The sequence below is a fragment of the Fundulus heteroclitus genome, chromosome 21 (genome assembly GCF_011125445.2).
Source record: "Fundulus heteroclitus isolate FHET01 chromosome 21, MU-UCD_Fhet_4.1, whole genome shotgun sequence".
NCBI classification, from domain to species: Eukaryota; Metazoa; Chordata; class Actinopteri; order Cyprinodontiformes; family Fundulidae; genus Fundulus; species Fundulus heteroclitus.
Window position 1 is genome coordinate 8,809,852 of NC_046381.1, and position 24,029 is coordinate 8,833,880.

At 39.9% G+C, this 24,029-nt stretch overlaps 1 protein-coding gene across 5 annotated transcripts in view; it reads left to right on the forward strand.

The window, feature by feature from the left end:
* Positions 1-24,029, forward strand: part of asap1b (ArfGAP with SH3 domain, ankyrin repeat and PH domain 1b) — a 102,708-nt gene that overhangs the window by 69,546 nt on the left and 9,133 nt on the right. For all 5 annotated transcript variants that reach the window (XM_036125295.1, XM_036125293.1, XM_036125296.1 and 2 more), the window contains 11 exons: positions 330-417; positions 1,473-1,521; positions 6,851-7,017; positions 10,430-10,563; positions 11,378-11,469; positions 11,555-11,741; positions 15,222-15,307; positions 15,751-15,866; positions 15,993-16,060; positions 18,011-18,118; positions 19,338-19,566. In XM_036125295.1, the coding sequence (XP_035981188.1) occupies positions 330-417; positions 1,473-1,521; positions 6,851-7,017; positions 10,430-10,563; positions 11,378-11,469; positions 11,555-11,741; positions 15,222-15,307; positions 15,751-15,866; positions 15,993-16,060; positions 18,011-18,118; positions 19,338-19,566 (1,324 nt within the window). The remainder of the gene's footprint in view (positions 1-329; positions 418-1,472; positions 1,522-6,850; positions 7,018-10,429; positions 10,564-11,377; positions 11,470-11,554; positions 11,742-15,221; positions 15,308-15,750; positions 15,867-15,992; positions 16,061-18,010; positions 18,119-19,337; positions 19,567-24,029) is intronic.

Genomic DNA, 24,029 nt, shown 5'->3' on the forward strand with positions numbered 1-24,029 from the left:
TTAAAAATATGACCATCTCTTGTCTAACTGCAATCAATTATATATTCTTATTTTGTGCAGCAAAAAAAAAAAACAGCAACACAAGACTTTTTATGGTGGTAAGACATCACTGTTAAAATAGTCTTTCTTGTAATGCCATTTATGGCATTTGTAGCGCCCCTCGTAGCCTTTTTCAAGGTTTGCTTGATTAAATTTTGGGTCATAGCAGTCACTTGAACAAGAAACATTGGTAAAATGCCCAGGATGAAGGCTAGATGGTAACAAAAATATTAATTTGAGTGTATAATGTGTTCAGTCCATTGTGTAAACCTCACTCTCTACATTTTCAGTCCAACAGGCAGCCTGTCAAACTCAACCTGCTCACCTGCCAGGTGAAGCCCAGCTCCGAGGACAGGAAATGCTTTGATCTGATTTCTCGTAAGTTTTACAATACTTGTGTTTTTCTGCTTACCTGAGCAGTTCAGTCATGTACAGAGTTGTTGCAACACAAAGGAAATCCTTGAAACAGTTTGAATCTAAGAAAAAACAACAACAGTATTTAGGGAATTTGAATTCTCGATAAATAGGGCTGCAAAATATATCGCAAATTTATCATCATCGCAACATCATGGATTGTGATACGCATATCGCAAAGAACTGCCTGGAATGCAATAAGTTATTTAATTATTATTAAAGAACGCTGCATTCAGGCTCTCAGGGCCCATAATATGTTTGGTGACATTTGCGGTTTAATGCAACATGCAAGGTTTAAGATAAAGAGGCAACCTTTTCATAAAAATCTTGAGTTTGACATTTAAATGATGAATGTTATTCTTTTTTTTTAGTAGCTGAGCAAACTACTCATTATCTGGGCTCTGTTTGCTATGATCCTAAAGTAGACTTTAACGCTTTTTATTATTTTACATTCACTAATTTTGCATATCGCAACTATTCCTGATATTGTGCAACCCTATCGGTAAAGTACTCTCTTCTTTGAAACTTGAACTGGCATTGCTTTTTCAAGAAATTAACGATTTTATTTCTAAGTTAGGGAAATCCATCGTTAACAATAAAGAAATCTCTTGAAGCTTCAGTACCTTTTTGGAATATATATATTTCTGTTTTATATTTATTATCATAAAATACTGAAGAAGCTAATAGACTTCCTTCTTTGGAAACAAATGCAAGAGGTTAACAGGTATTTATCTTTATTATTGGCCCCAGTGTCTTATTTAGGATGCAAATTTTAAGTATACATTAAGGCAAGCAATATGTTACTGTTTATCTCACAGTTTTATTAAAATAATATTTGAAAAAACCCTGCATGGGAAAACAAATGTGCCGAAACAGAACATGCCTTTTGTATGACCGTTTTCTGTGCATCATGTGACGTGGCTAAACAGTTTAACGTGTGCCTGGTGCTGCTCATTGTATTATAAGTATGCAAAACAATGGATTTGCATGCTTAACATCCTGGTCTGTGCTCTCCACAGATAACCGGACATATCACTTCCAAGCCGAAGATGAGCAAGAGTTTGTCATGTGAGTATTTTTAGAGACCCCACATGATCCCATTCTGCTTGTTAGCTTAGGTTTATACCAGTGTTGTAGTCAAGTCACTATGCCTCGAGTCCGAGTTCAGGTTTGAGTCTCCGGTGTTCAAGTCCGAGTCAAGTCCAAGTCATTAAAAAAAAATCCGAGTCAAGTCCGAGTCGAGTGACTATTGATCCAAGTCGAGTCCAAGTTCCGCACTAAAGTAAGCATAGCCTACATGTTTTTAAACTAAAAAAAATCCACATTCCACCACATTGCACTGATAATTTAGATATTAAAATCATACACCAAATAATATTCTAATGACATATTAAAATTATAGCCTAATGATATATAAAAAAAAGTCGAGTCTTTTTCTCAATTTCCGAGTCAGAATGATCTGAATGTAGGAGTCCGAGTCCAAGTTCGAGTCATCAGTGCTCAAGTACAAGCCAAGTCACGAGTCTCTAAATTTAGCTAATGACTCGGACTCGAGTTCGAGTCTCGGACTCGAGTACTACAACACTGGTTTATACCAACTTTTTCTTGGGAAAACTAATGAAGATACCACGCAATTTGTCTTTATACAGTTGCAGTTTAACAAAACTTTATTGGCAAAGCCAAAAAAAATTTTTTTGGTGTTTGCAATGAACAAATGATACAAGAAGAACCAGTTTAATAGTTAAACAAATTTAAAATAAAAGTAATTTATCCACATTTTCAAATTTTGCTAAATTTTGCTTTCCATGACTGCTGCCGTCTCAAAATAATTCATAGCGCTGACTATAAAACATTTGCAAATCAGTCGTGTTGTCAAGCACACAATATGCTACATTAGTCAATTGCTACATTCGTTGCATCAACCTTGTTTGAGATAAATGCTTAACAGTTATATTACATTATGTTAGAAATATGGCAAAGGCAGGAGAATTGTCTAAAACGTTCAAAGAATGGAAAAGTGCCTCTGGCTAACAAGGAAAGGGATAAAAGAAATACAGGAAGCTCTGAATATCCCCAGAGATACAGTTGGAAACACAGCTCTCAAGTTTAAATGTAAAGAAACATTAGCTACAGTGTGGCAGAAAGAGGAAGTTGTTAATGGCTGCTACCAGATTCCTGAGGATGCAGGTGCTCAAGAACCCTTGACTGACTGTCAAAGAAGTGGAGGCAGCAGCTAGTGAGGTTTTAGTTCCCATATTACGGCACACACTCAACACCAAAGGCTTTCACGCCTGAATATCTTGTTAGACTTCTTTATTTTTACACATAAACTGGAGCGAAAATTTACCAAAAATACATTACAATCACTAGTCATTTTCTCATGATCTTTCACAGAATATTATAAAATATGCCGCTCTGCTCTGGGTAGGGCATCTTTATTCTGGCCAATTTGTCAAACTATCTATTTGGGTAGCCACACCACAGAGAGCTGCTTTAAACACATTCTGTGACCAGAAATAAATAGCCAAATTAATTTTTCTTGTGAGTGACGAAAAGGTGTAGAAATCTCCTTTCAGCCATCTTGACTGAGGGTGTGTAGGATCAAATGGGGGAGGGGCAGCACTGTGGTATTATACCTGTAACTGAATGTGAAACTGACAGCATGACCTACTTTCTTGAGTAACCTTGTACAGCAGTGGAATTTTATTCCCAGACTGGTCAGTTAATTTAAAAAAAAATGGGATAAAAAAGACAACAATAAAATTAGATTACAACGTTATAGCATTTGTTAAAGTCACCGTTCTGACGCAGCTGAACACTGTGAATTCCACAGCCTTGATCCCAATATACACATACTATTCAAGCCAAGAGTGCATCAAAAGCGACAAATACTTCAAAGGCTTGATGTTCCTCAAAGTCCGCTGAATTTCCTCAGGTTTAGACCCTTATATCATATTTTTTGTGTGTCCCAAAATTATGTGACCAAAGCTTAAACCTGTGGAAATGACCCGTGCCTAGCGGCCACCCTGAGGACTTTGTTGGAGCCATACATTCAATTCAATTTTATTTATATAGCATCAATTCATGATACATGTCATCTAAAGGTCAAAGCTCCTGTAGGTACCCAGGTCTAAATTTAAGCTCAGAGGAGACAGAGCCGCTCCTAATTTATGGAACGATTTGTGGTGCCCATTATTGTCCACTCTTAAAACTTACCTTAGGAGACTTTTTTTTCCTTGGCATTTAACACATGTTGAGACTTTTGCTCTTATTCCTTTTTATATTTCTATTGTTATCTTTAGTTATTTTTCCCTTTTAAATGTTTATTCATTATTGTCTGTACAGCACTTTGTCGCAGCTGCTGTTGTTTTAAAGTGTTTTATAAATAAAGTGGTAGTAGCAGAAAAGTCATAATTTTTCTGATGAAATGCTTTTCATTTGTGTCGTTTACTAACAGGAAGTCCACATTTGTAGCACAGAAGGGGCGCGTGTTGTCTTAATGTCTAGGTGTAGCTACTTGAAGGTTTTATGGAAACATGCTTTGATTTGAACCTTTTTCATCTGAAATTCTCTTCTTCTAATCATGCAAAACTGGGTTCCTGCTTTGTTGCGGATCTGCACTGCTTTTCATCTCGATGCGATTGCACATGCAGTTCTACTGTATGCTGCCTCCAAACACGGCGGCTTCATTTTCCTGGGATTTCCCTTGAAATATTCACAATCACCCTGCGCCTCTAGTAGATCGGAGGCTTACACTGCAAAAAGGGAACTAAAGGTAAGTAGAATTTTCTTGAAATTAGTATATTATTCCTTGATTTGAGCAGCTAAATGAGACCATTTGCCAATGGAATGAGTATTTTTACCCGTAAAATAAGATAATTAGACATCCTGCACGTGAAATAAGATGATGGAGATGAGTTGTCCTTATTTTAAGTGCAAAAATCTTATTCCATTGGCAAATAGTCTTATTTACCTGCTGAAATCAAAGAAAAATGCACAAGTTTCAAGAATATTTTTCTTACTTTGAGTTCCCTTTTTGCAGTGTATTTAACTGCACGTTATTCTCAAAGAACGCTTTGGCTCTGTGTCTATACACCTACACTGTATACAGAGCAGTGGATTAAAATAGCCTGTTTTTTTCCCCCCACACATACACAAATCTACCCGATCTGTTTGTTCTCTTTCTGCTCATTACGGCTTTGAAAACGTGACAAACGCAGTGCCGATGTCATTCTCATGACGAAGGGTTAGTGCAGTTCAGTGAGATGCACACCGGCACGTTTGAAAGGTAGCTGTAGTGCTTCCTGTCTGACTGATTGGTAGTGACCACAGTTCTGCGTGGGCGTTTTTAGCTTGAGTCGGTCGACCTTGTTCTCAGGAAAAATAAACCTGCAAACTACAAATAGACTGCAGAGAAGTCGAGGAGATTGTGCTCAGAAGTCGAACGTTTGTGAATACCAACAAGAGTTGAAATACCTCTTCTTCCCTGTTGGAAAGCATCTCTTGTTTGTTTATTTAGACTGTTTTTCTGCATTTTTCCATTTTCTTTCTTCAATAATACATTTTCTTTCTGCAGTCGCAACAAAGGGACATCCCTCATTTGTTAGGATTTTGCCCCTGAAGAGTGAGATATTCTTGTAATTTCATAGGTTTCTTGATTTTTGATAGTTCTTCCTATTTTCTATGCTTGTACTTATTTTCTGCCGTGTTAGTGGCCGTTTTCAGGCGAATGTTTTTGTTTCTTTAAGTCAATGAAATCTGACCTATCATTCTCTCAAGCATATAAACGCCTCTAAACGATCGGTTCGCCCCTTCTCTTATCTGTTGGCCTCTTCCAGACTTACTCAAAACAATTGCACTCCTACCTACTTTCATTTTGCATCACTGCTTTCCACCCTTGCACACCGGTTGGTTTCTCTTAGTAGTAAAAGTATTTTTGAAAGGAGAAAAACGTGACTTAAGACATTGTTGATGGAGAGGACCGATTGTTTATAGGTAATGTTACCTTCATTCGGGTGACAAATGAGAATGATTCAGGTTCATTTTGCAGCACATTTCTTACTTATTGCTCCTTTAAGTAATATAAGTTAGAATAATTATATGTTGTTGTACATGAAGAGTTTATATTACACCCCATTTCCCTTTTATTTTGGTTCAGATCAACAATTTGCTCAGCTTTTGCATATGAAATATGACAAATTATGATCCCTAAAAGACCTCCAGCTGATAGATGACATTTATTAGAGACTTTGAAAGCACACTGCCCTGCTGTGGACTGTGTATTAGTAGCAAAAGTCCCCTTAAGGTATTAAGGTAATTATAAGTTGATGTGTTGGTTGGTATGAAACATCCCATAGTGGAAGGCAAAGTCAAAAAGGCCTGCAGAGTAAAAGGGAGCCTGTGTGAGAATCTAACGTAAGAGAAATTAAGAATAACACAGTTTTTATGTGGTCAGACAAAAGTTAAAGCGTACCATTATTGTTTTACCTCATTTTATGCCTGCAAACGTTTAGACAGTCAAATTTGACCTGCCAGTGTGGGAAAACTGTTTCTTTTAAGCTAGCTAACCAGCAATGTGCGTCACACGCCGGTGGGGAGTGTCCAACTGTACTGGTATTTCATTAAAATTACTTTAAACATGCTATACCCTCATACTGTCTGATATACGTGTCCGATTGAAACAAAACAGATAAAATTAATTTAAATTTTGACTTTGGAAACTCCTGAAGAGTCCATGCAGAGGAGGAGCTGCAGAGAGCCACCGGACAAAAAACGGAACTGAAAATAAGTAAAATGTTCTTAAAATTAGTGCATTTTTCCTTGATTTGAGCAGGTAAATAAGATGATCTGCCAATAGAATAAGATTTCTGCACTTAAAATAGGAACAACTCATCTCCATCATCTTATATCAAGTGTAGTATATCTGATTATCTTATTTTAGGGGTAAAAATACTCATTCCATTGGCAGATAATCTTATTTGCCTACTCAAATCTAGGACAAAAACATTAATTTTAAGAACATTTTACTTATTTTTAGATCCGTTTTTGCAGTGTGCTAGTCATGAACTCCACTGATCTAAGTCTGTAGCTGAGTAAAAGCCACGGAAAATCTCATCTGTAGTGTGCAATGTGCCGTCTTTGATCAGATGAGGCCAGCATGCAACTTTCTGGACAACTTCTAAAACACCGGATGTGGCAGGAAGCTAACGGTGCAGCATCATGGGAAGTCGGTCGGATTTAACGGGGGAAGATAGATTTTATTTATTTCCGTAGTAACTCCCGAGGAATGTCTGTTCCCTGTTCCCGTTTGCATCTCTTTGTGTCTTTACTCTTATCCTTTAATCATCATGAAAATCTGTAACACCGCCCCTGCCGTGTGTTCCCCACCTTCTTGCAGATGGATCTCCGTGCTGACCAACAGCAAGGAGGAGGCCTTAAACATGGCCTTCCGAGGCGAGCAGAGCAGCGGCGGCGAGGACGGATTAGAGGACCTGACCAAAGCCATCATAGAAGACGTGCTGCGCATGCCGGGCAACGAGATCTGCTGCGACTGCGGCGCTGCAGGTCTGTGCCGCCGCCGTGTGCAGAGACGCTACGCGGGCGCACGCCGGCGAGTCGGCGCGCTCACCTCGTCTCCTCGGATCTGTTTGCATTAAATGTTTCGCTGCATCCTCGCTCTGTGTCTAACCGCGAACCCCCCCCCCCCTGCAGTCTTGAATAAACAAGAGTGTGAGCGTGTGCCCGCTAAAGCTGTTAGCATCCAAGACTCAACTGGGTGAGGGAGCAAAGAGTCGGCACTCAGGAGGCCTGTGGGACACTGCAAAAACAGAACTAAAAAGAAGTCAAATTTTCTTGAAATTAGTGTTTCTGTCCTTGATTTGAGCAGGTAAATAAGATGATTTGCCAATGGAATGAGTATTTTGACCCCTAAAATAAGATAATTAGTTATTCTGCCCTCTAAATAAGATGACGGAGATGAGTTATTCCTATTTTAAGTACAAAAATCTCATTCCATTGGCAAACCATCTTATTTACCTGCTCAAAACAAGGACAAATACACTCATTTCAAGAAAATTTGACTTATTTTTAGATTATTTTTGCAGTGGACGATCAGGCTTCTGACGTTCAGGCTTCTGACAGATAACACACACATTACACTGGAAAAACACAAAATCTTATTAAGCACTTTTCTCTCATTTCAAGTCAAAACCTCTCATCATACTTAATACAAGTCAAAACCATCTAGGGAGATACATTTAAGTGAGATATAATTACTTGTTTCAAGACAATACAACTTGAAAATCTTGGTAAGTGAAAAAATCTTGAACAAATCTTGTTTTGAGTCATTACGTGATTAAAACAAGCTTTTTGGCATTTCATAAGAGTTTGAAGTTTTTGTAGGAGCTGTAAAATGTGAAGAATCTTGTTTCAAGAACAGATGTACACTTAAATTAAGACAAATTTGTTTTATTTTTAAACTGCATATTACCAATATGCTCAATTCACACAATTTTTCAAGCATTTCTAACAAAACCGATTAAGTACATTAGAAAAACACAAACAAATGCCAAAATATGTTGAATTTTGTTCTGTGGTACTCTGAACTAGCCTCGTGAGACCATCCTGATCTCGCGAGCTTTCAAGGTTTCACTCGCAGATCAGTCTGGCTACTCTCCGTTAAAGAAAATTTTGGAGCCGTTCACCAAACGAACGTCCAATCAGCGTTGGCTTTGAGGCGGGTTGAGGTGTGACGCAACGGGAAGCGCGTCAGTTCAGTCTAAAGAACATGGCGGCTTCAGCCGATGAAACTAGCGTTAGCGTGGCTATAGAGCAAGTTTTATCGGAATTACAGAGTATTTCTTTGCTGAGCTAACGAGCCTTTACCTGCAGCAGCAAGAGTAGCTTGGCTTGTGGTTGTGTTTTCATCGTCGCTCGTAACAGAGCGACGACGAATCTGATTGGTTCATTTGGCCCGTCTATCACCAACATAGGCCAATCAGCTAACCAGTATTTTCGCCCCTTCCCAAAATTACTTCAACGGAAGGTTTCCAGATGGATATGCGGAGCAAATCTATCTGGCGGAGTCAGGTAAACTCTGAACAGAACAGAACAGACATGTGCGCGTACACAAATCCACACACGCTGTCTGTATAAACACAGACTAACCAAATGCACGATTTAAATCTCTGAGGGGGGGGCGACATTTCAAGGCTTGAGAAACAACAACATTACATCACTTTGTTACATAAGTCACACACGCGCTCCGTCGACCCCTGCGATCTGAGGGGCGGTAATCTGAGTCTGTGCTCTTGTCGCCGCGTCCATCGATACGCGAGGATCGGGTTTGTCGTGCGGTTGGGTCTCGTTTTTCTTAATGAAATCCAACCACGAGCGTTCCCGTTCCGTCTCAGGACCACGCGGCCAGCCGTCACGCTTCGACTTTCAGAGGTCACATCTTGGGCTTGTGAAAGGAGGAGGAGGTTGTCATTTAAGCCGCTATCCTCCCGGGAGCTCCCTGTGCATGATTTGCAGCGTCAGAGGTCGCAGCGCAGTAATTCCCCTCATCATGCTCAACATGCTCTCTGTGCCCTATCGGCGCCTAGCATCTGCTCGTTGTGTTTATCTGGTCGACTCGTTGTTTTTTGTTTTTTTTTTAGCTTTCGCCGCTGTTTGTCCTGCCCTCTACCTGCTGTGTCACTGACGTCGCAAACCTTGCAGCTCAGTGTAAGATTTAAATCCCCTAGGTTGTAAGATCTGGCAGCGATTTAGATCAATCCCAGCGATTTGGATGCTTGCACCCTTTGCCTGGTAGTAGATTATGTAATTTCACTCCTGCGGTGTTGCAGGACTCCATGCTACCCTTGATTAGTGGTTCCCTGACGTTTCAGCTTCCAGCTCATAAAGTTACCCTGACGCAGAAATTTCTCTGTGTTTAATCTTTGCTAATTGGCCAATTGAACAAGATCAGAGAAGTCAGAAAGATTAATGATTTTTATTTTTTATTTCTTTCCATTTCCTGAATTTCTTTTTATCTCGGTCGCTACAAAATGAGCAGGTAGCAATGTTTTAAACGAGGTTCATCGATATATCCATCCACCTTTTTTATAAATCTGTTCTTTGGTCCATCTATCTATGTTTTGGTCTGTTCATCCATCCATTCATCTGGCCATCTTTTGGTTCATCCATCCATCCATCCATCCATCCATCCATCCATCCATCCATCCATCCATCAATCAATCAATCAATCAATCAATCAATCAATCAATCAATCAATCAATCAATCAATCAATCAATCAATCAATCAATCAATCAATCAATCAATCAATCAATCAATCAATCCATCCATCCATCCATCCATCCATCCATCCATCCATCCATCCATCCATCCATCCATCCATCCATCCATCCATCCATCCATCCATCCATCCATCCATCCATCCATCCATCCATCCATCCATCCATCCATCCATCCATCCATCCATCCATCCATCCATCCATCCATCCATCCATCCATCCTTCCATCCATCATTCCATTCAATCATCTTTTGGTTCTTCCGTCCGTCCATCTGTTCTTCTGTTCATCCATCCATCCATCCACCTATCCATTCATTCGTCCATCTTTTGGTTCTTCCGTCCGCCCATCTGTCCATCCATCTATTCATCCATTCCTCTTTTGGTTCATCCATCCGTCCGTCTATCTTTTGGTCCCTTCTTCTGTTTTCCCATCTGTCCATCTTTTAATCCGTCTCTATATTTAAATCATGGACATATAAAACATAAGTTCAGGTGTGTCGGTGTCTAATAGTCAAGCTTGGATCTCCTGTAGTTGTTGTTGTCACATTCAGAAGGTCTGAACCCGCGTTACCTTTGGAGTTAGCCGCTATTTTCCGGGCAAGTCGTACCATTGCCTGAACTACTTTCAGCTTTTACCGCTCACTCTGATGTACGTGTAAAATCCTGCCGCCCACCCCTGCAGAACCTAAGTGGCTGTCCACCAACCTGGGCATCCTGACCTGCATCGAGTGCTCTGGCATCCACCGAGAGATGGGGGTCCACATTTCCCGCATCCAGTCCATGGAGCTGGACAAGTTGGGAACCTCAGAGCTTTTGGTGAGTCTCACATTAATGGATAGCTCAAACGCTACGGTCCATGTGAGCTTTGCTTAATATTAAAGGTACTGAAGAAGCACAGGAGGGAGGGATGTAATATTTGACATCATACTAATCGTTGCACAGATTATGATCCAATCATTAATTGTTTACACGGTTCCCAAAAGGTAATGTGCTCACTCCTCAGCTGGGATGATGCTGCACTACCATGCGTATTACATATTATGGTATTTTATGTAAAAAACTGCATATTCTGTTATTGTGTGTTATGTAAATAGGCTGGAGTTTTTTCCTTTGTTCAATATTTACTCTGGTATTTACCCTTATCTTCTACTCCTGGTGTTTCTTTAGAGCTAACTTTAGATTAAAGCGCTTTGCTCTTTTTTCTTCACTGCAAAAACGCATATAAAAATAAGTAAAAATATTCTTAAAAATTAGTGTTTTTGTCCTAGATTTGAGCAGTTAAATAAGATCATCTGCCAATGGAATGAGTATTTTTACCCCTAAATTAAGATAATTAGACATCCTGCACTTGAAATAAGATGATGGAGATGAATTGTTCCTATTTTAAGTAAAAAAAACCTTATTCCATTGGCAGATCATCTTATTTACCTGCTCAAATCAAGGACAAATACATTAATTTTAAGATAAATTCACTTATTTTTCGGTTTTTGCAGTGTTCTTGTCTTTTTTTCCCCCCTCATAGCTATAATTGGGTGTAATTGTTGCCACTGTCACACCCTAATTGCGGGACATTGAAGCACCTGTTATATTTGACTGCATGTTTTGCATGTTTCTGTTTTTTTTCCTACAGCTGGCCAAGAATGTAGGGAACTGTAGTTTCAATGACATCATGGAGGCAAACCTCCCCTCCCCTTCACCAAAGCCCAACCCCTCAAGCGACATGTAAGTGCTTTCCCCCGACCGAACGTCCCGCTCCTCTGCAAAAAAAAAAAAAAACCTTCTTTTAGAAACACGACTTTGTCCTCAGGACGGTGAGGAAGGAGTTCATCACTGCTAAGTACGTGGACCACAAGTACGCCAAGAAGACGTGCACGTCGGCGTCGGCCAAGATGATCGAGCTGTTCGAGGCCATCCAGACTCGGGACCTGCTGGCTCTCATTCAGGTCTACGCCGAGGGGGTGGAGCTGATGGAGCCGCTGCCGGAGGCGGGGCCGGTGAGTGGAGACGCCGAATCAGAGAGTTTTATTCTCAGCCGCCAAGAGGTGCAGCAGAGGGGCTCATTTCTAGCCCTGTTAATTTGCACTCTCTGCCAATTAATAGTTAAAAACCATAAAATGGAAGAAATTAAATAGGACTTTCCTTTTTTTTCCCCGTTGCAGTTAAAGGTTTCAGATCAAAATGGAGGCCTGCAGAGGTTTAGATGTTGTTTTGGGTCCTTTGGTGACCTCCTGGACGAGTCAGTAACAGAACAGCAAAAGGCTCTGGAGATAAAAGTATTGAATTGTGTGGGAACCCTGACAGAATCAGAATCAGAAATACTTTAAGAATCCCAGAGGGAAATTATTTTCGTTACACATTCCAGATATACAAACTATATCTATATCTATATATCTATATTACGGCTGGGCAAGTTAACGCGTTAATTTCGCGTTAATTCATTAGACTATTAACGGCGATATTTATTTTATCGCGCATTAACGCATGTTGCTCACATGCTTTCAGTCAGTGTCAGTCAGCACGCGCTGACTGCAGCGCGTTGTGTCACGGCAGCACTCTCCCGCTCCCCCTCCCCTCTCGTACATGGCTCAGCGGCGCCAGCCAATCAGCACGCAGGCTCAGCCTGGCCCGCGCACTCACCTCTCACACAAACTTAATACACAAACAGCTGAGAGAGAACGCAGCAGCGAAAAAACATGAACAGAGGAAGTAGCACCGTTCGGCTTTATTTTAATACCGTAAATGAAATCAAGCTGTATGTTTTGTAAAAAGCCGGTTCATTTCAGTGGAAACACAACAAATTTCTCTAAGCACGTGAAAAAACATGAAAACGTCGAGCCCCAGAAACGGAGAGAGGAGACTAAACTTCTCTCATTGCCCCGACAGACCCACAGACTGACGTCTCTGACTGAGGCGTTTCAGTCCTCCAGGGAACATCCAGGTAGATCAGTGGATGGATGGATGGATGGATGGATGTTACTGGAGCCCACACATAACATGTAATTAAGACCTTGAAAGAACCTAGTACATATATTAAAAAGTGTTATTTAAGATAAGATAACATTAGCTAATCCTTTTTTTATCCCACGACGGGGAAATTAATAGGATTAAAGCAACAGGCAGGTGCACACAACACAGACAAAATTACATAAGGATTGAAATATATAAGAGGTGGATTAGCGAAAAAACACTGAACATAACATTATTATTATTATTATTATTATTATTAAATATTATTAAATTGTAATAATAAAATAAAAACCACAAAACCCAAAAGGTCAACAGTTTCATGATACATCAAGCTTAGGGACTGGCTAATATACAGCAGGTCAAAAAAGGCCATATTTTGGCTGCAGTGCTTGCTGTTCTCTTATGAAGAAAAGATCAACTAGTGCACTAAATTCAATAGATGGGTTGAAAATATCCAGTATAAAATAAGTGCTACAAATGTTACAACACTTTTGTTCATATGGCAGCAGAACATTAAAATAAAAGTGCTCTTTACACTACTTTTGAATTCATTCTTGGAGTTTGTAAATACAATGCGATTAATCGCGATTAATCGCGATTAATCAGGGCGATTAATCGCGATTAAATATTTTAATCGTTGCCCAGCCCTAATCTATATATATATATATATCTATATCTATATCTATATCTATATATATATATATATATATATATATATATATATATATATGGACTGAAACCTGGACAGCATCTTATAAAACATGCTCAGCATCGTCCGACAGATATTAAAAGACCTCAGCCTCCTCAGGAAAAAGAGTCGGCTTTGGCCGTTTTTGTAGACCGCCTCTGTGTTTCCAGTCCAGCTTATTATTAAGTTTTAAGTTAAGTTAGTAATTAAGACATTAAGATTCCTGTTTTTAAGAGCGAGAATGTTTGTTTATTAAGCTGAATGATGCTGACATATGAAATAGTGAAGAATTAAAAAACCTCTACCTTTAAAAAGGTCTGCAGGAAGCCTAACAAACTTATAGTCAAAATATGTCCTTCAAAACTGAATATAAGGAATAAAATGAGTGATTTAAAAGGAAACTGGCTATAATTTCTCTGGTTCTGATTCTTTATTCTTCTGCCTGTTCAACTTAACACTTTTCCCCACTCACAGTGTTCATTTCCATCTTATTGGAAGTGTGTCGCCCAGGGAAATATTTGGGGTCGGGGAAGACGAACAAATTTGGCCACAATAAAAGGGAAGTTTATTTGTAGGAATCAAGATGAGGCCACCAAATGTAAGAACGCTGCACCAGTTGTGAAGCACGGTGGTGGCAGCATTATGCTGAGAGTCTGTTCTGCTGCTTGTGGTACTGGTGCGTTGTACAAATCGCATTGAATGATGAAGAAAAGGCTTGCCGGGATTAATTTAAATAGGAAATATATATATATATATATATAAATTTATATCTCACCACTTCCAAGGCTTGCAATTATTAATTTAAGCTCATTTATGCATCACAACAGGCGCAAAGAGAGCAAATATCCCCCGACATTTCCACCAAACACCACAAACTCCCAGCAGATCACAGATCTCAGAGGGCTTCATCATTAAGTGACGTCAAAAACCCAACAATGACACATTTATACCAATTCCTAGGGGGAGGAAATGGGTGTAAACGGCTGGAAAAAGTCTGACTCATCCCTGTAACTTTAACAGCGGGTACCGTCAGCCGGCAAACCTCTGCCACTTAGATCTGTAACATCTGTGTCGATGGCCTGCGTCCTTAAACGGTGACACGTGAGGCCACTTCTCTCGTGGGTGGGTTTGCTTTTTCTTTTATTCGTTTTTTTATTTTTTTATTTTTTTTTGCTGCACTGCCCCGTTAGATCCTCGTTCTCGCTGCCGCTTTAAATGAAAGTCAAACGGCGAGCTGTAGACGGCACGCGTGATCAGATTTAATCCGACGTAAATGGGTCACGGTTTTTACAACGCTGACATGGTGGTTCCCTCTGATTAAAAAAAAAATTAGGTGTGCGACGGTGCAGCAGAGCACCGGGGATAAGAGAGGATATTATCGTTTTGGTGACAGAGGGAGCTGCTGCTGCTGCTGTGAAGTCTGAGTCACCACTATCTGATCTGCTGCTGTCAGTAACTCTCTCTGCCGCACCGTGACATCCAAATCCTGATCTATGCAAGCCTTAAAAAGCCAATGTAGTCCATCCTTTGACCTTCTTAAAAAAGATCCTGTAAACATTTTCTCCCATTTTTCCATCGCTGATTGTGCATCTGCATCTATTTTGGAGGCAGTCTTTTAAAAAAAAAACAAAAGCAGAGAATCCGGCCCCAACACTGCAGAGTTGTTATATTTAGGAGCCATTTTGTTTACTGCAGTTTGTTTAAATGCTGAAACAACCTCTCTGAGACGCACACACACACACACACACACCGCAGACTTTGATTCTGCCCGTTGCCTCCCTCGGTGCGTGACTCTGCTGTGTTTGATGGCCCCCTGCAGGAAGTCGGAGAGACGGCGCTGCACTACGCCGTGCGGACCGCCGACCAGACCTCGCTGCATTTGGTGGACTTCCTCGTGCAGAACAGGTAGCGACATTAGGAGCAGTGAGAGATCCGTGTCTGGATCGGATTCTCTGTAGGAGATGTCGGAAAGCATGTACAAATCCTATTTTCTGCAGCAGCAAATTGTATTTTTTTCCCCCCTCCCTGTTCTGTCTGCAATAAAAGCAGAGGTAGGCTTAGTGCTGCTCGCCTCAGATTCCCACAAGGCAAACAGAAATGGGTCAAGCTCTTGCTCTCTGCCTTAATTTATCCCCCCCCCCCCCCAATTGTTTATCCACCACTGCTTCCAACAGAAGCAGGGCTCCCTCATTGAATAATAGCCTCTCGCATTAAATGCAATGCCTGAAATGATCCTGTATGTGCTGCAGAACAAAATGTTTCCTGCACAATAAAAATAATATTAATAATAATAATAAAAGTGGGAAAAACAACAAGAGTTGGAATCTGACTGGAGTCTTTTCCCGCAGCGGCAACCTGGATAAGCAGACGGAGTGGGGCAACACCGCCCTGCATTACTGCTGCATGTACGAGAAGCCCGAGTGCCTCAAGCTGCTGCTGAGAGGAAAGCCGGCCACCGACATCCGTGAGTCTCACTCACCAGGCTCTCTCGTTTCTGTCGTCTGTACGCTGCACATCAGCCTCAAAGTGTTGATCATTTCATCCCCCCCTTCTCTCCTTCCCTCCTCCCCACCCTCTTCCTCCTCCTCAGCCAATCAGAACGGAGAGACGGCCCTGGATGTTGCCAGGCGACTGAGGAACTCGCAGTGCGAGGAGGCAGTAAGTGCAGCCGGAGACGCTTGAATGTTTGAACCCTCCTGTTGGAAAAACCGTGACAAACACAAACACCGCGCGGGTCAGACGAGAGGATTTTTTGGAGCTTAAAATGAGGCCCGGTAGGATCGCTGCCGAGGTGTTTAGCCTGAACACTAGATGGCGGCGTTGAGTCTGTGTTCGCCTCCCCCCTCTGGCGACTGGGACAACAGAGTGGAAGTAATCGTCAGTGTTTGTTCATTATTAACGCAAATATGAACAAACGGACTAGAATAAACCCACTGTGGGATCTCTGAAATATAAAAATGCTTTTTCAGGTTTGCTTTTTCTTTTCTTGGCATTCCTAGGATTGAACAACTCCTGTATCCACAAATTTTCAAGCTGTATGCAAAATGAAATTTCGTTCTGTGCGCACTCTGTGCATACAAAATGACAAATAAAGTTGTCTAAGTCTAAGTATTGGTGCCCCTTGGCCTTTATCGTATTGTTTTATCATTTTATCGTGACAAATTTCTTGTCACGATGAGAATTTGGATTTATCTTGACGGCAATAAATTCCAACTATTGCCATCTGAAAACCCATAAAACTGATAATATTGTCAGGATTGTTATTTTTTTGCTATTTCCTCCACTGAGAGAATCAATAAATATCAATGAAATAAAATATATAATTAAATTCAGTAACTGTGTGCAGTAAAAATCACACTTCTTTGTGTAACTAGAGTCCTAATGAAACACATTTCGAATTTTGTTTTAATCCCTTAACTGGCACCCCCAAAATTAGCAAAAACGGCAAAAAAATATATACCCAAATTAAATTGGATAATAATAATAATAATATAATAATAATAATTTTATTTCAAGCGCCTTTTAAAACACCGAAGGACACTACATGTAAAAGCAATAAGTGGTAAAAGGAACATCGTCATAATTAAAAGAAACAACACAAACTACACAGGAAAGTAACAGAAAATCATAGTTCTCTTGCATCCTTTGGAGTAGAGGCAAAAGCTTGGTGTCTCTGCAAAGGTAACACTTTACATTTTTAAACTAAGAAGTCCAGTGTGGTTTTCTGATGACCAGTTTTTAGTTATTGAAGGTGGAACACACACAAATTGTCATTTTATTTTTTTAAATTAGCTGTTTCCTTGTTTCTTTCTTCGACGTCCAGCTGCAGGCTGATGGAAAGAGACTAGCAAGGGAGCCAAATGAGACATGTGTTTTTGTGTCACCGGTTCAAATTTTAATGCATTATAATATAAAATGACTATTCTAGACCTGTTTTTCTGTAGGCATGTCTACAGAAAACATTTGATTTGACTCCAATATCGATATTTATTACTTTCAAATTAATGCTCAAAGTCATCCAGTAAGCCAAACCAGCCAAATATTATATCTATGTACAATTTATTGTACATAGATTTACAAAAATGTGCCCCAGCGTCTGATTTTTGGGGACGAGAGCGCTTCTAAAATCCTGTCAGCCGTTCCGTAAATTTGTCTTACTTGCACTTATATTGAAAGCCAGAATATCGAAAATAAATAGTTTTTAAAAACATCAATATTAATCTTTGCATCGATTCTTATGCACAGCCCTATTTAACACAGTTGGTCAAAGGAGGTGTCAATCAAAGGAGGAGGGCCGATATGATCATCTTGAAACAAAAACTTTTTTTTTCTCTCTTTTTCTCTCTTTTTTCTCTTTTTTCCCCTTTTTTTCTCTTTTTTTTCCTTTTTTTCCCTTTTCCTGCTAAAGAAAAAAAAGAAAAAAAAAAGAAAAGAAACAAAATATTAAGTAGTTAATATATGTTACATGTTTTTTTAAGGTCGTTATTTGTCCTTATTGAGCTATAATTGACATGCAGCCAGTCAGCTACCTGAGAAACTTTAATCAGGGCGGATGCTGGAACAGATCTTTAGATGCGATGATGGTTTGTGTTTTCCTGCCCCGTTCAGCTGGTCCAGGCTGCGGAGGGGAAGTTCAACCCTCACATCCACGTGGAGTACGAGTGGAGCCTCAGGCTGGAGGAGATGGACGAGAGCGACGACGACCTGGATGATAAGGTGATGAAGCAGGACTTACTCCCCATCAGTTCAGACTTTTTGCCGTGTGAGATTCTGGTGGTAGGGTTGCCTGGAATATAGAATAAATACTGCAGCTCCAACCCACTGAGCTATATAATACACTGGACTGCTGATTTTGCCGAAAAACTGAAGTCACTGGCCGCCATCTTGCTACTCCCTACTCTCACAGAATCCCATAGGATTTGGTTGCAACAACAAGCAGTTTTCTGGCTGAGTGAAAACGTTTCACAGGTAATTCTACAGTCAGTGGATGTACTAACACTATCAACTACTAGAAAATTAGGTGCTGAAATATTTTACATGTTATTGATATTAAACATATATATATGTATATATATAAGTATGTGTATATGTATATATGTATACATATATGTAAATATATGTGTATATATATATATATATATGTGTTATGTCTTATCTCTCTCTCTTCTCAATCTCTCTCTCTCTCTCTCATCTCTCTCTGTGTGTTCTCTTTGTGGTGTGTGTGGTCCCTCTTCTCTGTGTGGTCTCTGTTGTTGTGTCTATGTGTAGTGGTGTGTGTCTCTCTCTCTCTCTCTCGTTCTATCTCTCTGTCTATCTAGCGTTCTCTATCTCTCTCTCTCTCTCTCTCTCTCTCCTACTCTCTCATCCTCCTTCTCTCTCTTCTCTCTCTCTCTATCTACTATCTCTCCCTCCCTCCCTCCCCTTACAAAATATTTCAGCACTACTTTCTCAGTACTTGATAGGTTTAGAAATAACATAAAAGCTATATTGGCATTTGACAGTTTTAAAAGGTTTAAGCCCCCCCTGAACATGAGAAAATCCTCGTTATTCGATGCTGTAGCGCACATATTCCCTAGTTCCTGGGGGAAATAGGGAGTACCAATATGGCGGCTGGTGGCTTCAAAGCGACTCGTTCTAACAGTGTGCGATTAGCACTCCAGTGTATAATATAGCTCAGTGCTCCAACCGTATTCACACAAAGATTGCAAATCAAACGATAACCTGCTATGATAAGAATATCTAGGGCAATTATTTATGTTTTTTCCTTTTTGTTTTTGATGCCGGGACTTAAGCAAATACAAAGAATAAACTAATTCAGTGTTACCGTACAAGTGCACGCTGTATGTATATTTTTTGTTTTTAAACCTTTGAGGTCTAATATGCATTGAGTGCTGCAGGTTGCTGATCCTGTCTCTCCACCCGTGTCCCTCTCCAGCCCAGTCCCATCAAGAAGGACCGCTCTCCCAGGCCTCAGAGCTTCTGCCACTCCTCCAGCCTGTCGCCCCACGACAAGCTCTCCCTGCCGGGCTTCATCAGCCAGCGGGACAAGCAGCAGCGGCTCTCCTACAGCGCCTTCACCAACCAGATGTACAGCGCCTCCACCGACCTCAGCTCCTCCCCCGTGGCCGACGGACCGCCGCTGCCGCCCAGGAACCAGGGGAAAGGTCAGACATGCCCGCTCCGAGCGCTTCCTGCGTCCGTCCGCTTCGTTCCGGAAGCCTTTCGGTTTTATCGGCCTTTTTTGAAATTCAAATTCGGGATCCTGCTCTGCTGGTGTCTCGGTTTGCAGACGTCAGCTCATCGTGCGCGGTCGATTCCTCATGTCTGTTAATGTTTGATTATATCCAGGTCTGAGTTAGGTGCAGTTTAGTGGTGAAGTTTCCACTTTGCTCAGCTACACACACACACACACCCTGCAGTGGTATGCAGTTTGTCAGCACACAGATCAGAGGGCGGAAAGCAGGTGTCATTAGGATTACTTATAAAGTAAACTTGGAAGGAAAGCACAGCCTCAGGAGAAGGCAGGGCGATGATTGTTAGTCAGGCGTGTGAACAAAAAGGGACGCTGGAAAACACTTTGTCTAATTATCGTTGCCGCCGCCATCTCTGCAGCGTCGCGATTAAAAAACAACACTCCTCCCTCTGTCACAACATTCGGCTGACGTTGCAGCATCCATCTCAACGAGCCCCATGACAGTGGAGACCTTTAAGTTTTCTGCTGCGGTAACTGCAGCTTCATTGTGGCTCTCCAAATATGGGAGTTTTTATTCACAAGAGTTGAAGCTTTTACATCAAAACCAGCCTTTTTTTAGCTACACTAGTTAAAATAAGAGTACAATCGCCTCTTTTGAATATTTTGCTGTCCCAAATTACTCCTCCCCCTGTTTAGGCCAACCACTATCTCACTAAATTCAAAGTGACAAAGATTAGCAGTTAAAATATTCCCATATTCGGTATATTTAAATGAACGTCAGGATGCTAATGTCCTGGACCTCAGCACACATTATGCAAATGCGAAAGCATAGAGTGCTGTGGAAATGTACCCCCCCCCCCCCCCCCCCCCCCCCCTATTTTTGTCTATTTTTGCTTTTCTCAGATCATCAAACTAATTTTATCCTCACACAGATGTCAATGACTTTGTTTCTCATCTGTTTTTTTTATTTCTTTGAACCGGGGTATGGTATGTTGCGTGATGAACTCTTTTAGCCTGCTTCGTGTCGTTTGATGGGTTCTGTTTGATTCTAAAGATCTGGGCTGGTTGAGTTGGTCTGAACTAGGGCTGAACAAATAATCGCATTATCAATATAATCGCAATTTTAAAAAACACAATTTCCAAATCGCAGAGGTCTGCCATTTTTGGCTATGTAACAATTAGGGAATTAGACACGTCCATTAGGTGTTGGTAAAATGCTTAAAGTGGGTTTGCCTCCACATGGAAGGGAAGAGAGTTGCAGCAGTGAGATAATCTAATTTTATTACTTGTTTTAGAGTTTATATAATCATACATAGCATTACGTACAGGTCAATCAGTTTAATACATAGACTTGCTTGTTGGTTGCACTTTATGTTCAACAAGGATTGATGTCTAAATCAACTAAAAGCTGTTCTCTTGAACAATATTCCGATCAATAGAAATATTAAAAGTTCTTGTTTTAAATAGTCCTTGTTTACAAACATCTTTATCTAGAGGCCATTTTTGTTACTTGTGGTTAATGCAGAGAAAAGTCAAAATTGTAATTTTGGTTGAAATATATCGTAGGCAGAACGCAATCATTTCTGCTCTGAGTTTAGATGCTGTGGGTCTTTTAGCACCTAATCGGCACATGGCGAGGAAACAAATTGATTTGTTGTTTGTATATGTTTAAAAAGACATGATGAATTAAACTGGGGAAAAAATTGCATTAAATTGCAATATTAAGAAAAAAAATTGCAATTAGATCATTTTCCAAAATCGTTCAGCCCTAGTCTGAACTCAGATTTATCCATTAATACATGAATTCTCCATTTGAAAACGGTGAATTGTCTATACCAATGCTTTCTTTGTCTTTCATTAAAACATGTTTGATGATCTGAAGCATTTTAAGCAATAGAAAAGCAAAAAAATCGATTACAGCACTGTATGTCATGTTGTTGGGATGCATGCTGTCGGGCTTTTTTTATTGTCTAATGTCAAAGTAAACTTTATAGAGGATTATTAGGAGTTGGTATTTGTAAAAACTTAATCTGTGGCTACAGATTAGACCCGATTCCAATTTCTCTTTAAGACGTATAATATAACATAATGTAATAATGACTTTGAGATTGTTTATTTCCTTTTCGTCCACCCATTAGTTTGTTAATTAGTTATCAGAGATGATTTTGTGCAGTGAGAATGAGAGCATAGTTGCTATAAAACAGGGTTTTAATTTTTGCATTTTTAAAAAAACATACCATGTTGTACTACAGTTAGCACGATTAGCACAGTTAGCATTACCAAAACAGCAGTCTGTGTGTGTGTGTTACCTAGAGAATGTAGATTCTTACCTTAACTCTTAGGGTTTTCAGAAAATTTACATACTTTTTAATCTAGCATATTTCCATACACAGGTTAAATGCTTACAAGGATAAAACTTTGCTGTCCTCTGTGTGACCTTCCTGTTATCTTCTCAATACCTTGCTCTCTTGCAGCCTAATTAACCCTTGTTTTTAAATTTCAATGCATAAGTAACTTCTTAATTCACTGTGCTTACTCTGACTTCGTTTTATACTCCCTGTGAGTATTAAAAGTAGCTAATATTCCGTATTCTTCCCTCAGTAGAACAGAAGAGTTTTGCCTCAGGCTTGACCCGGTTGCATTTACACGTGGTTTGCAGAAAATATTTTTGAGTTTGTGACCCGGCAGTCACGGGTCGGGGCCGATCAAGCTTGAATTGTGGAAGAAATATTAGCTTTCAGGAATATGTCGGGTTGATCCGACATATTTAGGCAAAGTTGGAAGATGCAGAAACAAAACAGACATCTGTGGAGTCGTAATAAACGCTACAGCACCGCAGTTGTTAAGTACAGCTGTGCTTCTCTTTTAATTGTCTCTAAAAGGAAGATCCAACCACATATCTTGGTGTTATTGATCAAACATTCATGTTTGTAAATGCTTCTCATCGTAGCATCTAGAATTGAACTCAGCCTGCTTGAGTGTGAATTTGCCAAAATCGAATAAAGAGCTTAACTGCGCGGCTAATGTTGGCCTAAAATCTAATCAGAGAGTCTTGGCCGGCTCACAGTGGACGTTCCAGCCTTGAAATGACCTCTTTGTCAAGTAAAACAGGCTGCAGGTTCGTACCTGTGGACATTTCTCTCCAGTTATTTACAACTCTGTGCATGTTTCTAGCTTTGGGAAAGGAAATTAACTCTTCTGGTTCGTCGTCTCTTGCTCAGTGCCTTGAAAAAGTATTCCCACCCATGTAACTTTTCCACATTTTGTCGTTTCACAACCACAAATGTTACTTTATGATGATTTTTCTTATATATAGTTTATCAATATATGGTAAAATGTGATTGTCAAGCGGACTGAAAAAGATTTTTCATTCAGCCACCTAAGTCTGAGGTACGTCTCTAGATGCTTCTTTGCAAAGTAGCTTAAGCTCAGAGAGAATCTAGTGACCATCTGCAAACATCACTTTTCAAGTCCTTGCCTCAAAATCTAAACTGGATTTATTTCTTCTTCTGATTATTGACTAATGAGACGATGTGGCAAGTGAATTTCTCCAATGTGAGATCAATAAAGCCTATCTTATCTTATCTTACTTTGACTAGGCCAATGTAGCACATGGATATGCTTGGATCTAAGGTTAGGTTCACACAGCAGCTCTTGATGCTCAATTCTGATTGTTTTCTGCTGAAATCATATTTTTTTTAATGCGAGGTCATACTACTAGTTAAATGCGATCGCCATCAGACTTCGGTCTGAACGATTCTAGTCCCCGAAGTGTCCAAAATGCGCAGATAACAGCAGTGCAGTGTTTACGGAAGTAAACAGTGAGCTAATTGTTACTGTAAGTTTTCTGAATAGGAAAATATATTGTTAAAATATTGTAAAGGGGAAACTTTTTTGTTTTTTTCTTTTTTATCCGAATACTTGAATTTAGTATTTAAATTTTTTTTTAATTTAGTTTGAAGTTACACAAGTGAAGTGAAGCTTGTTGTTAGCTCATTGTGTAAAACAACTAGCAGCAAACATTTATTTATATTTGTATTGTTTACAGTAGCAGCATCTTGTTTTACAGCGTGTATTCAGTGTAACTAAATACACACTCAAATACAAAATTTGAGTTCAGGTCAACTCCTAGATGAAGTTTTTAAAACAATTTATTTAAATGAAATGAAAACACTGCAGTTTCAGTTGCAAATGTTCTTAAAGTTAGTGTATTTATCCTTGATTTGAGCAGGTAAATAAGATGCCAATAGAATGAGTATTTTGACCCCTAAAATAAGATAATTAGATATACTGCACTTGAAATAAGATGACAGAGATGATTTCTTCCTATTTTAAGTGCAAAAATCTTATTCCATTGGCAAATCATCTTATTTACCTGCTCAAATTGGGGACAAATACACACATTTTAAGAACATTTTACTTATTTCTAGTTCT